The 23,704-nt window shown below is 42.7% G+C and overlaps 1 protein-coding gene across 1 annotated transcript in view; it reads right to left on the bottom strand.

Moving 5' to 3' along the window:
* RRP15 (ribosomal RNA processing 15 homolog) overlaps nucleotides 1-21,008 on the bottom strand; it is a 28,093-nt gene extending 7,085 nt beyond the window's left edge. The window contains exons 1-5 of the mRNA XM_019639642.1: nucleotides 20,743-21,008; nucleotides 20,257-20,518; nucleotides 11,902-12,176; nucleotides 9,371-9,468; nucleotides 6,800-7,001 (exon numbers count right to left, since the gene is read on the bottom strand). Of these exons, the coding sequence (XP_019495187.1) occupies nucleotides 6,800-7,001; nucleotides 9,371-9,468; nucleotides 11,902-12,176; nucleotides 20,257-20,401 (720 nt within the window). The 5' untranslated portion in view covers nucleotides 20,402-20,518; nucleotides 20,743-21,008. The remainder of the gene's footprint in view (nucleotides 1-6,799; nucleotides 7,002-9,370; nucleotides 9,469-11,901; nucleotides 12,177-20,256; nucleotides 20,519-20,742) is intronic.
* Between the last annotated feature and the right edge of the window lie 2,696 nt (nucleotides 21,009-23,704).

Genomic DNA, 23,704 nt, shown 5'->3' with positions numbered 1-23,704 from the left:
ACACAATTTTTATCAGATGACTGGATAATTTTCAGGTTATCCAGTAATTCAGAAGTAGTAACAGTTGCCTTTCAAACTGGTTTCCAACTACAGATTCATCTCTGACTACTATCTGTTAGGAAAAAATGAGAGCGAAATACAAGGAACTCATTCTAGTGACATGCCACACAAAACAAAACTAACTGCAAACATTTATAGAGCTTGCTTACGAGCCGACCGTTGTTCTAAGAACGTCATGTGGATTAACACGACTGTACAGTCTGTGGGGGGGGTTGTTACCACTAGAAAGATTACCTTGAAACAGTGAAGGGACCTGAGGTGCAACGTGGGGAAGGAACCCACACGCGGTAAACGGCACCCGGGGCTCCTGGACCCAGGCAGTCCGGTTCCCAAGGCTATGGCCTCTGCTGCTCTGTTTAACACATTAACATTCTCAGTTGCCGACCGCTCAAAAGTAATGTTTTTCAGCAAGAAACAAAAGATTCTTTTGAATTTTAGAAATGCACCATAAGTGCGAACACGTGGTACAAGTGCTTGTGCAGGACAGTTAAATCTTCTTTAAAAAGGGCCTCCATCTCACTGATGAAAACCTGTGTAGGCAGCCTCTTCAAATAGAGGGCCATTCTTCAAAGAGGGCCAGATACATGGCTCCGTTACTAATTTTTATTTTAACTACAGATTTCTGCAGCAGCTCTGCAATCAGCACTGATTCTTCACTTTACCCATATTCCCGTGTCTGCACGTCCCGTAGCGCCAAACACACATTCACTGTGATGGCCACTGCTGCTCAGATCAGAAACCACCCGACATTGAGGACTAAACAGTCTATTTCCAAAGAAGTGACTACAATGAGAAACTGGCCTTCCACCGTTCCCATCAGCAGCGTGTGTGCAGCCTCGCTGTTCCCATTTCAGGCTTGGCGTCTCTCTTTTGTCTAAACTGATCTATTTAGGCATTTGCAGTAAACAAACACTAGGCTGAATTATTTACAGAGTGAGGATTCCACACATTCCTGTCCGAGCTGCTTTTATGCGAAGGGAAAACCACTGCTGCCTGCCACGTAATGCGGGGGGGCACCTCAGGGACAGGGCCTTCCTCCAGCCCCCCTGCCTTAGTCCCATGCCCCGGCTCCATCTAAAAACCAAGTCCTGAGAACTGCTGGGGGACCACCTCGGGCCCTGAGCGAGGGGCGCCTCCATTCCCAGGAATCCAGTGGGTCTGGGAACCAGGAGGAATGCACACTTTTAAAAGCCTTCATCAATTGGGGTCTAGGTCTGTTACTAGGAGACCAAAGAAGCCAGGTGTTTCACAAGCAGTCCCGCCTCTAAGTACCTGGCTATGAAGAAAGTACATGGTTGCCCGTGGTGAGAAACGTATGAGAGCGGAGCCCCTAACCTGTCTTCTTTGTTTGACATTTAGTTTCAAGTGCTCAGATCACAAAATCAGAAAATAAATATATAAATACCTAGTCTCTCTCAGTAACTTTTTTCCCTGGGGATTTTTATTGACATTTACTGCTTTGCAGTCACGAAAGAAATACTTCCTAACAGAAAGTAGCTATCATCTTCCTTTACTACAAAGTTGTTGTGGGTTTATAATAAGAAAACAAAAGCTGAAACTGATAACGTTGTCAATTTCACATACATGAAAACCCGCCGCGAGTCTGTAATTCAAGGGCATAGGTAACACAATCAGTGCCTCCCCATCAGTCTCCTCCGGGACTCACAGCTTTAAAAAGCATCAAACTGCTTCAGTCCCACCTTTAAGGAAACAGATGCTTCAATTCCAAGAAATGTGATGATTTCAGCCAGCTTTCCAAGAAAAGAGCAAAAGGAATAATCATGACTTAGAAACGTTAAGGAAAAAAATGGACAGCTCTACATTATTAAAATCCAATTATTCAATATATTGAGAAAATAAATCACTGTACATAGGTACATGTTCTGAATGGGAAAGAAAGACACAATTATTCTTTTAAGGACTAAACATAAATATTTTATGAAAACCATTCTTATACAAAATATAAGTTTTTGCTCCTTTAAACTGTCCTAAACACAATTTAGTCTTTTGAGAAGTCACTCGGGGTCAACTCCAAGGACTCGGTCGATGTGCCTGTCCCATGTCGGCACGCAGTTGGCATGGTGCTTCAGTTATTTGGTTCAAGGGAGGGATTTACAGGTTCTGGATTAACGAATTCCCTCCAAATAGCTGACAATTACTTCTTTAAATCTAGAAACGTTTCGATTTAATTATGTGAAAAACTCTACAGTACATTATCCACCTTTCCTGCTGGGTAAACAGGTTAATTGCTCTTCAGGTTTTGGGGGCCCCCCAGAGACACCATCACTGCTCGCTACGCATTCTGGCTGCCGGTACCTTTGGGGCGCTTCCTGTATAACCAAGTGCCTCTCCGAGCCCCTGCTTTTCACCTGAGCTTCACTGTCTTCCTCCTCGCTGCTGATTACAACCTGGCACAGACATTACCTCCCAAAGCCTGTACCTCTCAAACCTGTCCCAGCACGCACAGACTTGACTTTGGGAAAGCTGTCACAGTGTCTGACTCTCCCAGGCCGTAAACCTCAGTCATCCCCTGTCCGTCCGAATCATGTTAGCCCCAAATCAAGTCAACCGTGACCTCAACACTGCCTCCCAAATCAGTTTCTCTTTCCTATCCACCCCCCACCCCACCCCACCCAGCCTTAGCTCGGGTTCTCCCCTCTTGCTGTGATTACGGCAACAGCCTCCCACTGGTTGGTCTCCTGACACAGTCCATCCACCCTTCAGCCTTCTTTTCTGTAAAAATAACCGAATTGATCAAGATCACTTACCTGATGAAAAATTACAACTGGCCCCCGAATGCCTAAGGAATCAAGTCCGAATTCCTTAACCGAAGACACAAATGAGAAAAAACCTGACCCCAACCTACTTCCTCAGGGTCCCCTTTTCCCCCCTCCAACCCATCAGCAAGCACCCTAACATCCCAACCTCCAAGGAGGAAGAAAATCATAAAGAATGTGGAAAATCAGCACCGGCTCCTTTTCCCTCAATGATGACTAGTGGGAATGTCTGTTCATTATGGTTTCATTCTCTGATGCTCATTTCAATGTTTTCAAAGACTTTGTTTCGCTATAGGCTGGTTCCAACAGCACTGCACACTTGTTCTAATTATTACTTTCTTTACGCAATTCTTTAGCTTGAAGGCAGACACTCAACAGAAACACCACTGAAGGGGGCTTCCTGTCCTGTTATCATCTGAGTCCACGTGACTCAGTGAGAAACGCTTCCTCAGACACGCAGAGCCCCACCCGCAGAGGAGGTGAGTCCAGCGGAGGAGCTGGTGTCTTCTCTGTGTCTGCTTCGGGACATTTTGAAGTCAAAGCTAAGCTTCTGATATTTCTCTGAAGCACATTCCTCGAGAGTCACATCTTCACAGCATAATTTTTTCCAGGTGTCAGGCTTTCTAATTTCATGGGCAACATCTGTGTTACCTGGAACACTTACTAAAATCTTGCAAATAGTTTCTCTTTTTGTTTCCATACAAAATATTGGACAGATTGATTTATTCCAAAGAACCAAACCTCCAGTGAACTCGACGTTCAATACAGTACCCCAAATTTATATTTTCTGGCTAAGAATCATCCTTTTTTGTAAGGCTTTTCACTACTAACAGTGTTCCCTTTCATAACCCTATCTCACAAAAATATAAATAAAAAATAAAAACACCCTAAGTCCCAATTACAAGATTCACTGTGACGTGATGAAACTAATTAATGACTCAATCGTAATGTATGTTTGGCATCTTTTAAAATACTATGTCTTTTCAAACTCGCTTTCCCTAAAAGTGATCTTTAAAAAGCAATTACACCCTTTTTGCCTTTAAGGAAAGCTTTCTAACATGAGTTCCCAAGTATTTTACTACAGAAATAATGACTGCATACAATAAAACTGGAGGGAAAAAAAAGATAAAAATTGTAAAGGCAACAATATTATGCAAGTCAGCAGGATCAAAGGATTAAAAACATCTTGATAAACAGCCAAGAATGTGAAAGGCAGTCTTTGGAACATACAAAAAAAAAAAAAATCCCTCCAGTCTAGGCACCGAAAGCCTTCTTGAAGAGCATGGTTTTAAAACGAACAAGCAGACTTTTAACAGTTGAAGTTGGAGCTCACAAAAGTAGTAAATATAACCATATAACATGAACTAAATAAAAGGTAGGGGCCGGCTGGGTGGCTCAGTTGGTTAAGAGCGCACTCAAGAATGCGAGCTCTGAGCAACAGGGTCGCCGGTTCGATTCCTGGCCTGAGCTGAGAGGCCGCTGAGCTGCCAAGAGGTGGCAGGATGGCTCAGCTAAAAAACAAATAAATAAATTCACTTAATCTTAAATGAAAGGTAGCTGTGTAGTGCACAAACGCCTATCTCCCTTAGAACAGGCTTGTGTTATAAATCAGAGATGTGTACTCATAAAGAAATGAGGCCATGGGGGCAGGGGGAGTGACGTGTGTGACAAAAAACAAAACTTGGCCGACAGCGTGTGACAGCCTGTGTAAGCAGCAGCTAGGCACCGGTTCCCTCTCCTGCTTTTGACGGCAGGTGACTGCCCTGCAAATGGACAGGTAGTTTAGTCCCTGAAGCTAATAAACCACAGATGCCTTGGCCTCTGGACACTGGTTAACGCAAGGAGCTTGTAATGACAAGTTGAACAGTGAAGCTGGGTCCCCACTGACAATTCCTACATCTGCTCCAAGCTGGCAGCAGGGTCCTGCCCCTCCCCACAGGCAGCAGGCCGTAGGATTCTTCTCCAGGAGAGAGCCCAGGTTCCAGAAGAAAGACGACAGAAACTGACATTCGGGCATTCCCCAAGGAAAGAACCAACTCTATTCAACTATTCTGGAGTTGGGCTCGCGAAACAGAGTCTATTCCCACCTCTGCCTTCCTTCCTTCGCTTCAACTTCCTTAAGCCCCCGTATTTCAAGTAACTACACAGATTTCCTGATCTATGTCCTAAACGAGCATTACCAGTTACTTCAGAATCCCCCCACCAACAGGAACAGCCACTTCATTTACTTTTTATTGGCCCTAATGTAACTGATGATAACATGTAGTCTAGACACACTAATTTAGAGCTTCTACATTTTCTCAATAATCTTGTTTCCTTATTTACTTGAAGTCACTTACCTACCTGAATTGTAAGACTTGTAAAGACACAAGGATAGCACCTGGTACAAATAGGTATTTAAATATTTTTGATATTAATAACTGACCCAATCACAAATATTATAAATGCTTGAAGGTATTCAGATGCAAAATCAAGAACAACAAAAAAAACTGAGTCTGGTTGTTTTTCCATAAATATGAAAGCAAACATTTTCAAAAGAAAGAAATGTACCAAGGTGTTGTTGGTGTGGCGTGGAGTTCTGGAAACAAATTAGTTTTGGAGCAAGGCCACTTTGGTTTGACTCTCAAGCAATTTTTGACCTTGTCCCAGACTCATACTATGCCCGTGACCATTGAAGTAGAAAGGAAGAATAAACATGCGAAGGACAAGAAGAAAATGCAATGATGCCATTGCAAAGAATCGTTGGTGTGCTTTCATAACTCATGAAAAAAATGATCCCAGAGCAAAAACAAATGTTTCTATTCAAAGTGGTTTTGAAACCAACAGGAAAAAGAAAAAAAGCGAGCTGTTCCTTTTCCAGCTTCTCACTAGCTCCCTCGCATCCCAGGCTGCTGGACGTTTCTCCAACTCGTGCCGTCAAATGTCACCAGTGAGAACACAGCCTATTAGACTGTCTAACTATAAAGTATAAAACCAAACACAGTATTCATGTGTTTATAATTACTTCTGACAAACACTTTAAAACAGCAGGCCCAGCGAGTACCATGATTACATAAATATACAATTTGGGTCCTTTAATATTCAAGGGAGAGACAAAGAGCTCAGAAAACTTTTGTCAAAATTAGGTAAAAAATCGCAACTAAATCAAGAAACTTGAGAAAGACTTCGATCCCAGGCTAGCGTGAAATCCCTAAGTGCTCCTCTTGCCAAGGTTCGATTGTTTCCCAAAACACAAACAGAAAAGTTATCACAGAAACCCGTTTCCTGATTGAAGTATTTTTTGTTGGCAACAGAAGCCAAGCCATCAAATACAACTGCACACTTTGCTTTCATTAACTAAAAGACAAAAAAACAGCTCTTCTGGGATGAAAGTCCATTTCAGAACCTTTCACCTGGTACATCAAAAAGAAACCTATTGGGGTCCCCGGGTCCAACGGGCTGGAGAAGCAGGTTCTCAGGCGAAGGCCAGGGAAGGTGCTCATGCCCTTCCCCTCCCGGCCAAGCACCACCGAGCTGCCTCAGCACAAGCATGGCTCTCCGCCTTACTTCCCAGAGCGCTGGTTCTTCATACTTTTGAGTTCCACACCAGCACCATGCCCTCTGTGCGTACAAGTCTCAAACTGAAGCTGTCCCCCTCACCTAGGTTTCTATTCTCCAAAATGTACAAAGGCAGGAGTTCAGAGAGGAGAGATATGGCTTATCTCTAAGAAATGTTCCTCAGTCTAATGGCTCCTGAGGTCTAACAGCACGGGTTAGGCATCTCTATAATTGGCAACTTGCACACTGAATAAAGCATCGCGAAACCTGAGAATCCAAACTTTTAAATTACAATAGGCTCTGGGCATGTTGAACTTTTAATAAAATCTGAAAGAAAACAATTCTACCGTGTGCTTTTTCACCCCGAAACGCTTCAGTGTGAGAGCTAAGAGTCTGCTGTGCGGAACCCTGCAGGAAAGTCTTACCTGTCTGGCTTTCGAGTTCCTTCCAGCCGAACTTTTCGCGTTTGTGCCCCCGTCCATCCCTCTCAGAACGCTGATGAAGTCTTTCTTGGAAACCGTGGATATCAGCTTGGCGCGCTTTCTGATAGAGCTTCCTGCCTCCTGAACCTTGTCATCCACATTCTTCTGATGCTTCTGAACAGCGTTGAATAACTGCACAACACCCCTACAGGTCAGAAAACGGCCAGGACAACACCGTCACTTCACAGAGACACCAGGGTACAAACTCTGAGGACAGGAACATGTTTTTACTACTTAGGAAAGAGGCAAGCACTCAGCAGGCACTCAAATGGAGACAGCTGAACACGTGGTGAGATACTTCCGAAAAATGAACATACATTTCAATGACTAAATATAAATTTCTGAATAAAGAACAAATATATGTGGATTGATGTGTGATTTCTTTTTGGCTTTGGTCTTTCTAAGTCAACATCTGTGCAATCAGAACTAACAATTACCTCACATCTATTTCTCGCAATTTAAATCTGTGACGTTGAGGCATGCCAGTGTCATGGGAAGAACACGCCTTCAGTTAGCTCTCTAACCATGTGACTCTAGGAAAGACTCTCAGATCTTAATTTCACCTGCAAATGGGAAAAATAATACCCAAGTATCTTAAAAGGTCTTCCGGTATATTATCTGCAACTCTTATGATATAAAACGAATTTTAAAATCCTATTTAAAACAATATGTACTTAAAATCCTTTGTTCTGTAGTTAAGTTCATTCACAGGCAGATCCCGCAGTGAGACGCGTGCTGGCTGTACAGGAGCCACAGCCACACCGCTCGTGAGCGCATGACGTGCAGCCGTCTAAACTGCAGTGAGCTCCAAGTTTCCAGGCACACTGGACTTTGAAGGCTCAGTATAAAATACAGAATTTTAGACTCTCATTGATAATTGTTTATTTTGATAACATATTGAAATAATCATCATTTGACCATATTGGGTTAAACAAAATATATTACTGAAATTAATTTCACCTCTTTCTTTTCACCGTCTTTAGTGTGGCTACAAGATAAAATTCAATTATATATGTGGCTCACACACTTCTACTGGGCAGCACCGACTTAGGCCCTGCCTATCCCATCCGGCTCGAACATCCTAGAACCTGTTACCTCTCCTGCTGAGATCGTGGGCGAGGCGATCGCCGCAGGCCCTGGGCATCCTGCATACCCTCGCGGGTTCCCCAGGACCCCCGGCCCTGACCGCTCTTACCCAGGGCAGCCCTCAGGGCTGTGTGCAGCGAGCCACCTTGAGGAATGAGGTACCGGCTCCCCCCGACAAGAGCAGGCTTGTTGCCACTGACCATGAGAGAGCAGAGCCCCACGCTCAGCGCTCCGCTCCTGTGACACGGCCCACTGCACGAGCAGGCGCGCATTGACGGCACCGGTGTTGCCGCTGTGGGACCAAGGGGACCAGAGGGAATGTGGCGCTCTGCCTACTGCTGTTGCCATGAGCAATGAAGTCCTTTGTCTCTGACCCAGAGGTCTCTGGTCTTCTGTCAGCATCCAAGACACCGTAACAGGCTGGCTTACTGGGTTATAAACAGGGTAAAATTCTATTCCCTTCACAGCAGGGCTGGGGCCAAGGGGAGGAAAGCGAGGTGCCTCGGGCACTGACCCTCATGCAGCAGCCTTGCACTTTTCTAAGCTCTTTAGATGTATTAATTCATTTCATTTTCTGAGAAAGCCTATGGGGGGTGTAATGTTCTCCTGGCTTTACACATAAGTAAGCTGAGAGAGAGCGAAATGAAGTAGCTGCGCAAGGACACGCAGCAGGTCAGGGCTGGGATTTGAACCTGGCGGTCAGGCTCTACCGCCCATCTTCCCTCACTATCTCACTGTAAAACAGCCTGGTAATTAGAAAACGACCAAAATAACCCAGGTGACTGGGAAGTTCAAAGTAACTCCACTAAACATAATTGCTATATCCTTCAGGCAGGAAGCCCTGTGCTAGCGCCTCTGTGAACCTTCCCCTCCTCCCCTACTCAATCTCCTGTTGTATGTCCCCAACACGTGAGACGGACCTCTATTCTCAGAGACCATAATTCCTGCAGATGAGCGGGCAAGGGCCACCCAGCAGCCACCATATGCCACTTATCTGGACACAGAGGGCATCCAGTAAATGCTCGGCGCCACTGATAAAAAAATGCAGTGTGGAAGGACAGCAGGAAGTTGCTCTCCTGCAATTTGTTATGCCATAAATACAACGCAAGATAACAAAAATCCTCATCGAAGGCCATACATTTGGACAACCGTCATGAGAGAAATGCGGCAAGCGGTCTGATTCCACTGCACTGTGACTATAAAAACAAGATGATGTGAAGTAGAGTCACAGCGCACATACACTTAGCACATTCTACTCTTGCCTCACAAGACCTGTAGGATCTTCGGTTGAACTCGGTATTAAATAGGCTCAGATATAAATCACTTGGCTCTGCAACGGCAGAGCTTACAAATCAAATCTAGTCAGCAGTGGATCCCTCGCAGAGCTCCAGTACACATAGTTTTCAAAGGGCAAACACACGGTCTTACCTCGTGGCAATTCTCTGAAGGTTTCTCTCCGTTTCTTTGTCTTTGGCAACATCTGGCTTTACTCTGCACAGCATTTCCCACTCCCGCTTCTTATCAAGCTGTGTAACAAATATTGTTATGTGAAAGAGTATTAGGCATTTTTGAAAGAGCAGCACACTTTGATATGATACTCTGAAAGGACAAAGGTAATAAATCATTCTGGCTTAGTTTGTCACGAGGTCTTTAAAAACCAGCCCTGCTTTTAGGGGTTCGGCTCAGGGAGCCTGCGGTTAGCACTCAGCGTGTCATGTGGCAGGCACAAAGTGAGTTTCTGTCAGGCCGCCTGACAGCAGGGCCCTGGCGTGCTGCCAACATGCCGAGCCAGGCAGGACAAGGTGGGTGTGGGACAGCCACATTCCCGGCCTGCCAGCACCAGAGCACCAGAGGTGGGCGTCAGGAAGACCCAAACGACCCTCTACGGTAACCACAACGCTACGCACTGTTTCTCTTTATTTTCAGAAACTGACGTTCTCAGCGGTCAGAAATACTAAGAATTTCTATCAGCTTTAAAATGAGGAGATTTCTGTCTAGAAATGCTGTTGATACAGTGATTATTTTTCTTTCCCCCGAATCATTTAAATCCACTTCGCCTTGCTGCACACCTGACCACCGCCCTGGCCACGTAGGGCATCTCAGCCACAAAGCACAGCCAATCGATTCTCTGCTGTCACACAGAGGTGTAAGGGGGGCCAGGAAAGAAGAAACCCCAGACAACATAACCTAATGCCGAATTGTCTAGAGTAGCACTCTGGTCCCAGGCACGTGATCTGGAACACGGCTTCTCCAGGTCCCCTTCTCAGGCCAGCATATCACTAAGTATCAAATATACTGAATATGGTGAACTGATCACCAAGAAGCCGGAGAGCATCAAAACCAGTAATAAGTACCAATGAAAAGTCTCTCCTTTATCTGTTCTTTTTCTCCATTCACCTGATCTCTCATTTTGTATTAATAAAAAGGTCTAATCACAGTAAAACCAAATTCCTACTCTTCCCAGGCTAATCTAGAAAGATTAGCATTTTCTAAGGGAATAGATTCTTCCCCAAATCAGATCATTTAACTGTTATGAATTCACTACCAGATTATGCCAGAAATAAAAACTTCTTATTTTTACGTTTAAAACCGTCAATTCTGCATTATCTACCCAAGGGATTAATAGGCATGCGTTATCCCAAAATATTTTTTAACTCTGAAATATATTTTCATACCTATGATTTGAAATAAGTATGCAATATCTTGGAAACCAATAATTATTAACATTCAGAAACAATGCTAATTTGCATCTACTCTAACCAGAAATGTACACTGAAAGCAGCTGTAGCTGCCGTGTCCTGTTTCCGGTGGCCACAAGCGCGCTTTCATGCATTGAGGGAACAGTATCGCCCCAGCAAAGCTCCGGCCCAGAGCGGAGCTGGAGACTCACGTCTCGTGGCTTCAAATGTGGTTCTTACTCTCACTGCCACACTGGGATGAGGGAGGGAAGGAGTCTGATATGTTTAAAGCCTCTTGTAGGTTTTGCGAGATAAGCACAGATTCAATTTTTCAGTTGAAAAGTTATCAGTACGATTTGGAGACAAGATGTACCTTCAAGTACAATGAGAATATTAAATTAATAACAGTTTGTTCTGCTTCTAAGAGCAGTGCTGGAAAAGTTCCATCTTTCTATAGCCTTTCACACAGAGCATCCACCATCAAAAGCAAGGAAAACACTCATCCTGAAACAAGATATGGGGATGCAGAACTCAAAAGGGAATACATGCCAATTCAAACCTGTTTTTTTTTTTTCTTTTTATTTTCACCTATAAAGTACCTCTTGGATTAGTACTTTCATATTGTCAGTTTAACTGTAGAAAGCTATTTTTCTTTCATTAAAAAAATAATACTTATTTAATAACCAAATATTTTAGACAGAAATATTTCAGTAAGTACAAAGGATGCAAAAACCTTATAGTTTCTTAAACTTTATAATACACAACAGCAAACTGAAGTCCAGCTTTGGCCTTTAATTAGCAGATTATACAAATCTAACTTCTACCATCAGAGGTTTAACAAAAAGGTATAATGGATTCAAGGTTATCTCACAGTGAAATAGCTGGTTTTCAAGGCTACAACCAACCTCTGACAATATCTTCACAGATTTATATTATAAAATAGGTTTTAGGAAAAAGTAATGTGACTACTAATTAGACACCTTATAAAGTTACTCATGGACAGCTGAAATGAATGAAATGCCAGGAGTCACTGCTACATGTGTAATGACTTGGTTTTAAAAGGATAAGTTTCCTTGGAGTTTCTATTGCTTTGTTTAGGTGAACAGGTTCAACGGAGTAATTTAGACGAGGCACCTGAACACAGCCTAGGTTCTCCAGCCCCCACCGAAAGTGAGCTAAACTCTGAGATGTCCACTGAACAAACACTGCACGGAACAACGTGGTGCAGGAAAGGGCCAGGCTACACGCACGGTCTATTCTACAAAACAACTGGGGACATACCTGTTGCCTCCTCTCTAGTCTTTCTTGCTTTAACTTTTCTTTTTCCTTATCCAGCTCTTTGTTTTTGACCAGAATGGTAGGTTTACTTTTAGGAGTTGTTCTGTTAAGGATTTTAGCCATGGCATCTGCCCAGCCTACATTGGTTCCAACACTAGCTTCTGCGGCATTTTCACTGTCATTGTCATGGGGTTCAAGTTCATCTTCATTATCAGCTTCTATTGCTTCATCATCAGAAGAAAAGTGATGCTTTTCTGATCTAGCGATTCCTACAGGAGCTGTAAGAAGAAACAAATGAAACTTGAATACCAGAGGCAGAGGAGGCCAAGGCCATTGTCAGACACCTGGAAGCCTTCATGAAGCTAACGGGTCTCCATCTGTCTCCATTCTTGCAAGCGGGGACTTTTCCAAGTCTGCCAGCTGCAGTAACAGCAGATAGCAGTAATGGTGGGACCCTCCATCCTACTGCCGTCAGCCTCCAAAGACCCGGCCTGGCCTTGTTGACGGGAGGCCACAGTGGCTTCGCAAAGAAACCCAACAGCCCCCACCATATCCTGTTGTCAAGGTGGTCACAGATGCTGACATGGGGCCAATGCAGGGCGTATTCAAGTCCATGGGCCTTAACTGTGTCATTAAACTATTTGAAAAGAATAATGAAGAGATAATAATGAATTGTTTTAAAAACTAATAACAACAAAAAACTATCTAAATCTATCAAGAAAGTGGTACAGTGCTTCCATTAGTACAGAGAAGTCAGAATAACGTCTCTGAGGGATCTGGCCCAGATACTTAAAATTCTGAATTTGTGTGCAGAAAAATCTTTTAAAAAACCCAGGCTCCTTCTATAAAATTTGCATATAAATTTATAAAATGGGTGAGTTAACATCTTTGAAAAATTATCTAATGAGGTGACACGTGCCCAAGATACAGAAGAATCAGTTGCAGTCCTGGGTAAGTGGATGAGAACTCCAAGCTCGGAGTAGAAGGTACCGAAGAGGAGGAAGCCTCGGAGATGTACCAACGGCCACTCAGCAGTAGCGTCCCCGGGGAACAAACGTGCTTTCCTCCGTCAACCCCAGAACTAGTGAGTCTCCAAGATTAATACAGAAAATGCCATTAACTTCAACTTCTTCTTTCAAAGTATCTCCACTAAAAATCAACATTAGTAATTTCAGAAAAATCTTAAATACTAACTTAGGTAAAGAAGAAAAAGGGCCTAGGCACAAACAGGGTTCCTGCTGCTCCCCTGCTTAACTGAATTCTGACATCTCCCCATCCAGATCAGAAACTCCACCTAAACCTACGGGACTGAAAAGCAACCGCAGCCGGAAGCACCTCACTTCCGGATTCTGCTCCGGGTCACGCAGCCCTCCCCAAGCTGCGCGTCGCAACCAGAAACGCTGCTTCTACCTGAGCCCACCGACTGCTTATTGCTGTTACTTCAAAATTCTCTACCTATTCAACTCCAATTCCCCATTTCTTCTTTTAAATTATTTCAACAAATGTGCACATTTTGTTTCTAAATATTCTTTCAGCCTTTTGTCCAAGATAAAAAATAAAAAGTGAGCTTACTGCCATGATCAGAGTGAAAGGAACTTCTGAGTGATCCTCTCTCATCTCCTGACTTGAAGCCATGAATGAAGAGAATTGCTGGAAAGAGCTGTTTTAGCGAGTCATTACAATACTTGCAATTACGGTATTATTTTTGCATAATACCTTGACTTTTTAAATGCTGAGAATTCACGAAAAGGATAAAACTAAATATTTAATATAGTCTAAAAGAATTGTGAAAAGAAACCAATAAAAACATGTAAAGCATTTATATATATGTATGTATGTATGTATGTATGTATAAAATTGGGCTCAAGCATGAGTGACAATAAAGTATCTTCAAAAAGTATACAGAACATGACAAAAATTGAGCTAAACACAGAAAGCAAAATACTTTGTATTTTTAAAAAGCACCATCTTAAAACATAAAGTAAGTCAATGGTTTAAAACAGTATGATAAAACCAAGAAATCACTAATAATTCTACTGTCTTAATGTACTGCATATTTAGTAAAGAGAGATTTTCTTTTTAAATTCATTAGCCACATATTTAATTTGAAGCCTTCTCTGTATCCTGTAAGCTAAGTAAATTTAAGAAATCCGAGGACATAGGACTCTAGGCTTTGACATGCAAATATAGGTGATATAAGAACTATGTTATTGCCCATAATATTAAAAAAAAAAGTATCTAAATGTTGCCAAACAGAAGCTGATCGTGCCATCGTTGAATTCAAAGAGGTGCAGTATCTGCCATACACCAGATTCCAGGGTCGCCCAATTTCACCCCAGGAGCATCTTCCTGTCCTAGGGCCAGTGCTCCCTGCAAAATGTGTTGAGAAGCAACGTTTGGAGAATGTAGTCAGCTGGAAAATAAATATATTAATAGTACATGCACTTTGTTCCACAGGGTGAGGAGCACTGCACAGGTGCTAGTAACAAAATGAACAATTCTTTGAAAAGTGCTTCTTCTAGTAAGCATTTATCTAAATGTAAAGAGGCACAGGGGCTTAAGAGTCTTTGTCAATGAAGACTATCTGGGTGATTAAGTGCAGATGTTTTCATCCACCGCCTGGTAAAATGTGAAAACTACAACACTGACATCTCGTGTTCTGTCCTGATGAATTCACTCACAAGCTGCAGCAAATTTCACGTTGTTCAGCTGCACTGTAAAGGCAGCCGAGAGGCTTCACAACTGTAAAAGCCACTCCAGCTCTCCCCTTCTAACCCGGGGCTGTTTTTCCTGTGGGGTATTTTTCACGCAGCTTGACTACAACAAGCATATTATGGAAACACAATAAATCCGTGACAAGTTTTCTAACACCATTTTATATAACCAGCACTCACCCCACCAATTGAAAAAATTCCGGAAGACTTCATTAAAGTCAGAGTTTTTATTTATTTTTTTTTAAAGTCCTAGCCCAGAAGTTTTTGGACACTCACTGCCAATGGAAATGATGATGTCTGACATAAATATACTAAAAATGCCAATGTAATGAGGTCTCCCAGCATACTGAAAAACGGGACTTACTTCTAAGATACCAAAGATAAATCATGATGCAAATCAGAAAGCAGAACCGGTTCTTAAAAACATACTGTATCCTACAAAGATGAGGGGTATTTTTGCATTTCCCACTAACTGATCTTTAACAGAAGTGAATACATCCAGGGGTCCAAGGGCACCAGATAATTGAAAAATTCCTTTGAAGTCCTGTGTGTTATTTAAACATTAACTCTAATCTTGCATTCTATTCTAAAACTCCAGAAATAAGGAAGGGCTACAAAGAATGCTTATTGGAAGTAATAACTAAAGGTTCCAAAAGAACTTTCTGCATTATGGAAAGGTTCTATTTGCAGAGCTGCCCACTTGAGGGCTTCAAATGTGGCTAGAACTGAGCCACTGAATTATAAGTTTAATTTGAATTACTTTACAGAGACACACGTGGCTAGTGGCTCCGGTATAGGCCAGGGCAGGGTCAGAACTCTGAGGTAGACACAGGCATTTCTCACCTCCTGCTGCATTTTCCCCAAGCTTTGGATTCCTTTCACACCTGCCATCTGCCCCTGACCCCACATATGGTTATCTGCTAGCAGGAATAAAAAGCTTAAACAAGGATGTCAAAGAACAGAGGAGTGCAATGAACTGTACTGCCATTGTCATTCCACCTACGATCTTGGTTAAAACAAGGCTGACACTAACTAGCTAACAAGTATTTAGAGCTAGCTACCATTTAAAACACTTTTTATGCGTAATCATTTGATCTCACAACACTCTGTCAGTTGCTCTTATTAGTCTATTTACAAAGGGGATGATTCAGAAGCTTAGAAAAGTGAAAAACATACCCAAAGTCATAAAGTTAACGGAGTAGAGTGATTGGGCTGTTGGGACTTCTGGGCACCAGAAGCTTTCAATCAAAGACTCAACTCAGACTAATGGGCACGGAACTAGCACTGAAAATCTTCCTTAACTGGTTTGATAAAGTTTGAATTAAAAAGGAATTACTATCCAAGCCTCAGCTCACTGGAACAGCCCATTCCTCATCCCAATTCTGATTTTGCCTAAAATGCACACCTCCCTGGTTATTAAGAGGACTAAGGGGGAAAGGAAAAAAAAAAAGCTTTCTGAAACTACCGCTCCCCATGGCAGTTGTAAATCATCTGTCTGCTCAAGTCACATCAACTTTCCTATTGATCGTTACTAAATTTAGAATATTCCAAATTGATGCTTTAAAACTTAAGCACTTGCCTCTGAGAAAAATTAAGTAATTCCAGGTTTCCATAAAAATAACCAAAAATAAAATAAATTGCTCCCATGGGACCAACTGTCAGACGTGATTACACGTGCTATACAGGCACGCCAACGTGGACAGAGCCTGGAAGCGGCGTCTTCCTGAGCCCGGCCTATAAATTGCCGAACCACTCAAGTAGGACCAGGACATACTTCATTTCGTAGGCATGTTCCTCTGCTATTTTAAGAAGGCTACAAGCTACAGTTTGATGAAAAGCACATCCATCTGCTAGGTTATTCTATCTTAAATACAGCTTTGTAGTTTATCAAAAATGAAGGGATCGCTCCTAGGACCTTGTAAACTACACTGTTATCAAGTCGTGTGTAAGACGTACACGGCCATTTTTCATGTATGTGACGAGAACGATTCTGGAAACATGAACTTGCCCATTCCTCCCTACTAGTTTATAGTCCTGGGGACACATTCTATGCGGGAGGGGTCATCTCATCCTGGCACTGGATGACGGCCAAGGCTTTGCTCACCTGGGTTGATTGGTTTACTGACTACACAAGCTTTTAAGGCTACACGCTTAAGAGTCAAGTTAGCGCTCTGTCTAAGCCTCTGACAACGCATCAGTTTGATACACCTGAGTAGCTCAGGATAACTCAGACAGAAGGTATCATCCTCCCCTTTATGGTACTGGGTATCATAACTACTGTTTATAGTTCTTCATCAGAGTTCATTTACTGACTAGGGGGGCTGTGTGTGCCTGTCTCTTTCTTCCAACTTCAAACATAAGGGCCAAGCATACACTGACCTAAACCTGGAACACGGTATCAGTTCAGTAAATCTGAGCAGTTCAAGGATAACTCATGTAGGGGTGTCATTCTCCCCTTTATAACACTTGATATCTATTACTTAAAATGCTGACTGTGGCATTCTACCTGCAGTATATCTCCCTGATTTGTGATCACCCATCATTTCACTATGACCAAATTTCAAACCCTACTGAAGGGTATTACAATTTACCAAAAATTCAGTCTGAATCGCTTTGCTATCATTCAAGTTTACATTATATACAAGCTCTGTTAATTTTACCCTCAATGATATCCGGTATATGAGAAAAGAGTGTAAAAATCACATTATGAGAAATTTCCAATTTATTCAATGGATAAATGGATACTGAATACTATGCCATGTATCAGCCTTGATGCCAAGTTCTGAGAAACAGCCATTATCAAAGCTGATAAGGCCTCTCCTAACAGCACTAGGAAGCTTCTGCAGTCTGACAAACAATACTTAAGAGCTGTATACCCATAACAGCACAATTTTTTACCTTTCTTATACAAGTGCCAAAAGAAATTAAAAAGATTAAAAAATATATATCACACTTGTGTTATACCTGTGTGTTTTCTATGAAATTCAAGTAACATCTTGCTAAAGGAAGTTGCTTTCAAATACTGATATAAGGCATATCCCTATCAATTTTTAGGATCCAATTAATATTCAAAGATAAGTATCTGATTCATTTTCCAGATACAATGAGCAGGTACACAATAAGCCTATAATTTGCGTACTGAGTCCTCTTGTGTCTGAAGCCAAGTTCAATCTTCCACCTTTATAATGTTTTAGTATTACCTGAAAATTTTTGGCAACTTTAAACAGTTTTGCCAAGGCCACATGTGCACAAATATCTGAACTAGAAAAGCAGTTTCCATGGGTCACCTTTCAGAAATATCTGATTTTATTAGAGAATAACAGCAATTTCTTAAATTAAGTAGAAAATCCTGAGCTAAACAAAGGAGAATGTCCCATTTTATAAACAGTGGATCTACAATACTGAATTTATTTAAAAGATCCTTTACTATTAATGTCTACTGCAGAGATACAGTCTAAATCTTGAAAGAAAAAATGGACGGAGACAAGTAAGTCGAAACCTAGAGGGCACAGGAAAGCTGGTTAAGAGAAAGTGAAGAAAAAAAAAAGAGTATGTTAGAACAGCAACAGCACTGCTAGAAGTAGAGTAAGCATACTGTGTTTAAGATACAGGGAGCTTGGAATGCTCTGACCCTAGTAAGCTAGGTGACTTATATCTATAAGGAGAGAGACACGTTCAAGTAAAACACTATATCGTACATTATGAGTAATGTGTGTAAGCTAGAAGGAAGCAATGCCTCAGATGGGCTCTACAGGATCTGGGTTTCTCTGTCTCCATCCTTACTACTCTTAATTGGACCATGATCAGGATAACTACCTTTATAACCACCTCTTAATAATATTTAGTACATTGTATTACAGTCCTGTGTTTAAAATCTTTCTTAAGGCTAATTCTAGGGTAGGAATTTATTCATCCTTTGTATCCTCAACACCTAGAGGGTGACCGGCATATAACAGAACACAAGTATTCACTGAACCGAATTGGATAGTTAGGTTTCCATATTAGCAAAAAGCCTTCTTAACCCATCATGTAATTGATCTGTATTATATTAGCAAGCAAACCTTCGAACTGAATCAGTATTTACAATAATGCAGTGAGAAGTCAGAACAGTTCTAACTTGTAATTGTCTAGTACTTGAAAAGAGAAATCTAATTTCCATCTAAATGTGTACGCAGTATTGATATTTTGCTCCAAATGTAGTAGTGTTTCTCTCTCTGACAAGTTTACTGAACTAGAGTTAAATACACATCAGAGCCAAAAGTTCTAATGCTTGTTCAACAAATAGCTTGTTTTCCTTAACTCCTCTGGCAGGCAATGAGGGCTCTAAGTACCTAGGGACAGCAGTAGCATATGGCAGTTTCGTCTTGGTCCCAGAAGTCCAGGTTTATTCACTCATTTACTTAAACATCTGTGAATTGTCCCCTATGCAACAAGCACTGGAGATACAGCAATCTCTACTCTTAGGGAACTTACATTCCAGCTGGAGGAGAGACAGAGCAAATATACGTCAGATGGTTTGGGGGATGCTGAGAAAAATAAAGCAGGGTGATAATTCCAAAAGTGAAGGCAGAGAGGAAGAAGAGCAGTGCTAGTGCATTAGACAGGGTTGTCAGGGACAAGTCTCGCTGACAGGCAACTGGATCAGAGATTAAAGGAACCGAGGCAGAAGGAGCCATGCAAGCATCTGGAAAGTACTCTAGGCAGTGAAGCCAGCAAGTGCAGAAACCCTGGTGTGGGAGCATGTTTGATGTGTTCAATAAGCCACACGACATCAATATGGCTAGATTACAGGAAGTGGTGTAGGAAGGGGCAGCAGGGTGGCAGATGAGAAAGCTAGATCGCACAGGCTAAGGATTTGGGATGTAATTCTGAGATGGGAAGCCCCTGGATCACCTCGGGCAGATGACTGACATGAGCCGAGGTCCATTATGAAATGGACTGTTACAAAGCTCTAGCTAGTACAAAGGAGCAATAACCGGGCAGCAGAAGGTCAGGGGTCGTCTGCAAGTCCTTGTAAACTAAGAAGCCAGTAGTGCAAGGATGACGACGACGACGATAAAGAGGAAGCAGCATGGTGGAAGGCCTCGAAACATGTACCCTTCCTTTCAACATCAAGTATCTCTGAGAGGCAGTTATCAACTGCTCCTTTTATTTATTCCACTTGAACCACCTACTCTTCTTTCATTCCTTGCTACCTGGTCTCTAACTCCGACGCACAAGCACGCACCTGTCACACGAAAAATGTGCCTCTCATCCATCTTTCTCTCACCTCCTGCTTTTGCTCCTCACGCCCTACGAGACTTATCCCATGCTTGTAATCTCAGAAACTGCCCCTTCCATTCGCGTTTTGCGACCGTACGCTTCTTTTTGCTGCCGTAGGCGGCAGCAGTTTCGTCCGTTTCAGTTAATAACAGCGACCCTGAAAAGCTCTATGAAAGAACGCGTAAGCTCGAACAGGTGACAGCGTCCCTTCCTTGAACACCATTTCCCCGAAGCCTTCTCCCCGAGCCAAAAGTCGCCCCTACGACGCCGCGCGGAGCTAAAACTCGGGAGGCAAGCGGCAAGTCCCCTCGCATCCCCTGGTTCCCGCAAGCTCAGCCTGGCCTTTCCTCTAAGCAGCCAAAGTTCAGCCCCGGTACGTCACCTCCAATGCCAGCAGCGTCTTTGTCCTCATCCTCCAGCTCCGATGCTACGGCCCTGGCTACCGTTTTCATCTTCTTCTTCTTCTTGAGTGACTGTTTCAGCTTTTTCCCCGCACGCACACGTGGGTCGTGAACAGCCGCGGCCATGTTGCCTCACCGGAAGCGTCCCTGAGAGTCGCGTCCGGCAGTCAAGAGAGGAACTTTGGCATCTAGTTCCGGCGACACAAGGTTCCGGGGCGGGGCCATTGAGCGCAGCGCTGTAGCCTGGAGCTCGAGAATGTGACGGGGAACAAGTCAGGTCCAGTGTAAAAAAAAAAAAGAAAAAAATTCAGTGAGTGGACGTTCTCAGCCGACCCCTCTGCCAGCTCGCCTGTGTCCTGATCCGCCGCCCCACTCCAACCCGGCCCATTTTCATTTCCAACCCACGGCCGCTTCCCTTAACGGCCGCCTTCTTTAGCATGGGTTTCAGGCGTCCCTTCAGTGCCTACCGAACGCGCTGGAAGGTCGGAAGCGAGGACGAGGCGTTCGGGTCGATGATCACAGGGCGAGACGATCCTCCCGTCTCCCCCGATCACCACCGCCGACGACTCACACCGCGACACGCGAGACCTTTCTTACCCCTTCATCAGAGCAGCTCCCTCTGCGCACCTGCGCCGGCGGCGTCCCATTGCAGACCGAATAGACGCTCGCTTTCTTCCCCTGGGCCCCACCCAGGGGGTAGGGGGTGCACCCCACTCCTCCCTCGGCGCCCGACCGCGCCGTGCAGATTTGAGGGTGCAGCGCCCCTCTCCGCGGGATGCTCCCGCCTTCCTCCAGGGCCGGCGTCGCCTAAGGTCAGCCTGTCACCTGCCCCCGCGGCCCTGGGTTCCCTTAAGCAGCAACCACAGTCTGTCCCTGTTCCCTACCCTCGACACTTCCCCACGCCCCCCCCCCCAAATGGTTGGCTCTTTGAAAGTTGGGACCATATCTCATTCACCATTTTACCTCCCCTGTCACCCCAGCCCGGCTCCTCCACGGGGACCAGTAGGGCCTGGCCAGTGTTAGGAGTCCACAAATATTTTGGGAAGGGATGAATGAATGAGTACAGCTATTAACAAAGTTAATGAGTCAGACGGATAAGATAATCTTACATCGTGTTCTGTAAGCCAGGCATATTCTAAAGGCTTTCCCTAAGCTTGGAGTTTTCCAGATAGAGGGTTTGTTGGGTTTTAATACCCAAACTTTCTCAAGGAGTAGAAACCTCTCAATTTGACACATTCTAGTTGTTTATTTAAAGAAAAAATATATATGTTTACATTTCCTAAACTCAATGCATTTTAAAGTAAAACTGTGTGGAAAGGGACAAGAATGAGGGATCAGGACAGAGTTATCAGAAGAGCAGAGCTAAGTCTTTCAACACTAGTGGGATCAAGTCCCCAAAAGCGACTGTCATCAATGTTAAAATCTACTGTGGTCTCAGAAGAAAAGAAATCACAAACATTTAATTGATTTGTCACTTTCATGAGAGATGTAAAGGCAAACTTTTTAAAAATGAAATGATGTACCATATCCTGAGAGACCAGATATTCTAAAGATATTTATGTATTCCAACCAAAATCCCATTGGAATTAATCTTGGGAGGAGGGAGGCAGAAAGCGAGGCCTTGATTAAATAATTCTGAAGTTCAAAATAAGTAAATGAGAATAATATTTTTTAAAAAGGGGGAGTCTTGAGGCAAAGCTTACCTGTTCAGATATTAGAATGTACTATAATGCTGCAATAATTGAAATGTACAGCTCAAAATAAAACATAAGTGGAGATGAAACAAATTCTAGAATACGTAAAAATTTTAAATATTATATAGGAAATTTCATGAGTAAAAGAGAGAAGGGGCATATTATGCAAAACTTATTTTAATAAAATTAGCAACTCAGGGAGAAAAAGAAATGAGAGGCTCACATCTGATCCTACCATTAATTCCAGAACTAAATTATGAAACAAAATGTAATAAAAACAAAAACAAAACAGAAAAATAAGTGAATATCTGATTTATTGGGCTTGTAGAAACAACTTTCCAAATTTAAAATTAGTGGAAGTAATTTCTAAAAAAAGAACACAATACATCTAATTATATAAAAACTACATATTTAAGACGATGACTAACATTTAAAGGTAAATAGAATGTGGATAAGACAAATTGAGTTTAAGATGACTGCATAAAGAGTTCATATGACTGCCGCATCTGGTCAAGATGGAGTAACAGGGAGCAAATTTATCCTCACACTTTTGTGTTCCTCTGAAATCCATGATTCAGAACTAAAATGCAGACCTCTGCAAAGATATTCAATAACGGTCATCTAAAATTAATAATCATAATTTGTTTGGTTTGCTCTGAACTCTGCCATTGTTTTTAGGTAGAAACAGGGTGGAGAGAATATAAAGATGAACGTACATTCTGTGTAGAAAGGCTCTGAACACAGCAAAGTTGAAAACCTTCCTTCGTATAGACAAGAACTCACAGAATTGTCAGTGTATGGCTTCTGTGTCTGCTCTGGATATTGACCCCTAGGACAGCAGAAATTACTAGTAATAATCTTTCATGTGTAGCTCCTTAAGGCTTTTGAAATTCATTAAGGAGCAAGTAGCTAGAACTCCGTTTTCTCCCAGACCAGGTAATTTTGCTCTCTTAAAAAAACACTCCAGACTGTGTGTTCCTATGGTTGTTTCTGAGACTTAAAATCTTTATTTTAAGGACACATGTTTCTGAATCCTTTGAAACATCTTTTTTAAAAAGGATAGTTTCCCTCTTTATCTTTCCTCTAACACTGAACTTCTGCTTGCTACTGTATGTAATTAAGACCCAGGCAGTGGCCTCATTCTGCCTACCCAGACTGAGGCAATGTTTGATTGCCTCTTTAGAAACATTCCTGTAAACAAGAAAGGGACAGATTACATCATCTGGCTGGTGTTAAACAACGAAGCAGGTGACTACCGGCAAGACTAATAGGCTTTATTTCATTTGAACAAATGACTCGTGGACTCCTGGTCTCAGAGCCTGCATTAGTGAGACAGGTACTATCATGCATCAAGGAGACATATTCCGCCTTGCATAAAACCTTCCCATTAAAAACTCACCTCGTGATGGGAGTTAACTGTCTCTTAGGCAGTATTCATCAGCAATGACAAGATTTGCCCAGGATTTTTGAATGATCAAGAAAACAGAAGAGAAATGTGGGCTACCCTGATCCTTCCAGACTTTCAGATTCTCATTTCTGTTAGTAGAAAGTACGTCGTCCCCAATTGGATACAAGGAACTCTCACTTCCTTCCCATTGTGACAGCAGAGCTCAACCTATTGAAATATTGACTCTCCAGTTCCTTGGACTCCACTTCCTTAGAGAGCAGTTGTGGTATGGACAGAGAAAACTTTTGATACAAAAAATGAGGATAGTCGTGTATTTGATCAAGCCTG

The sequence above is a fragment of the Hipposideros armiger genome, unplaced genomic scaffold, assembly GCF_001890085.2.
Source record: "Hipposideros armiger isolate ML-2016 unplaced genomic scaffold, ASM189008v1 scaffold_45, whole genome shotgun sequence".
NCBI classification, from domain to species: domain Eukaryota; kingdom Metazoa; phylum Chordata; class Mammalia; order Chiroptera; family Hipposideridae; genus Hipposideros; species Hipposideros armiger.
Note: the sequence above shows the minus strand (reverse complement) of the source record. Positions and strands in the feature narration are given on the sequence as shown.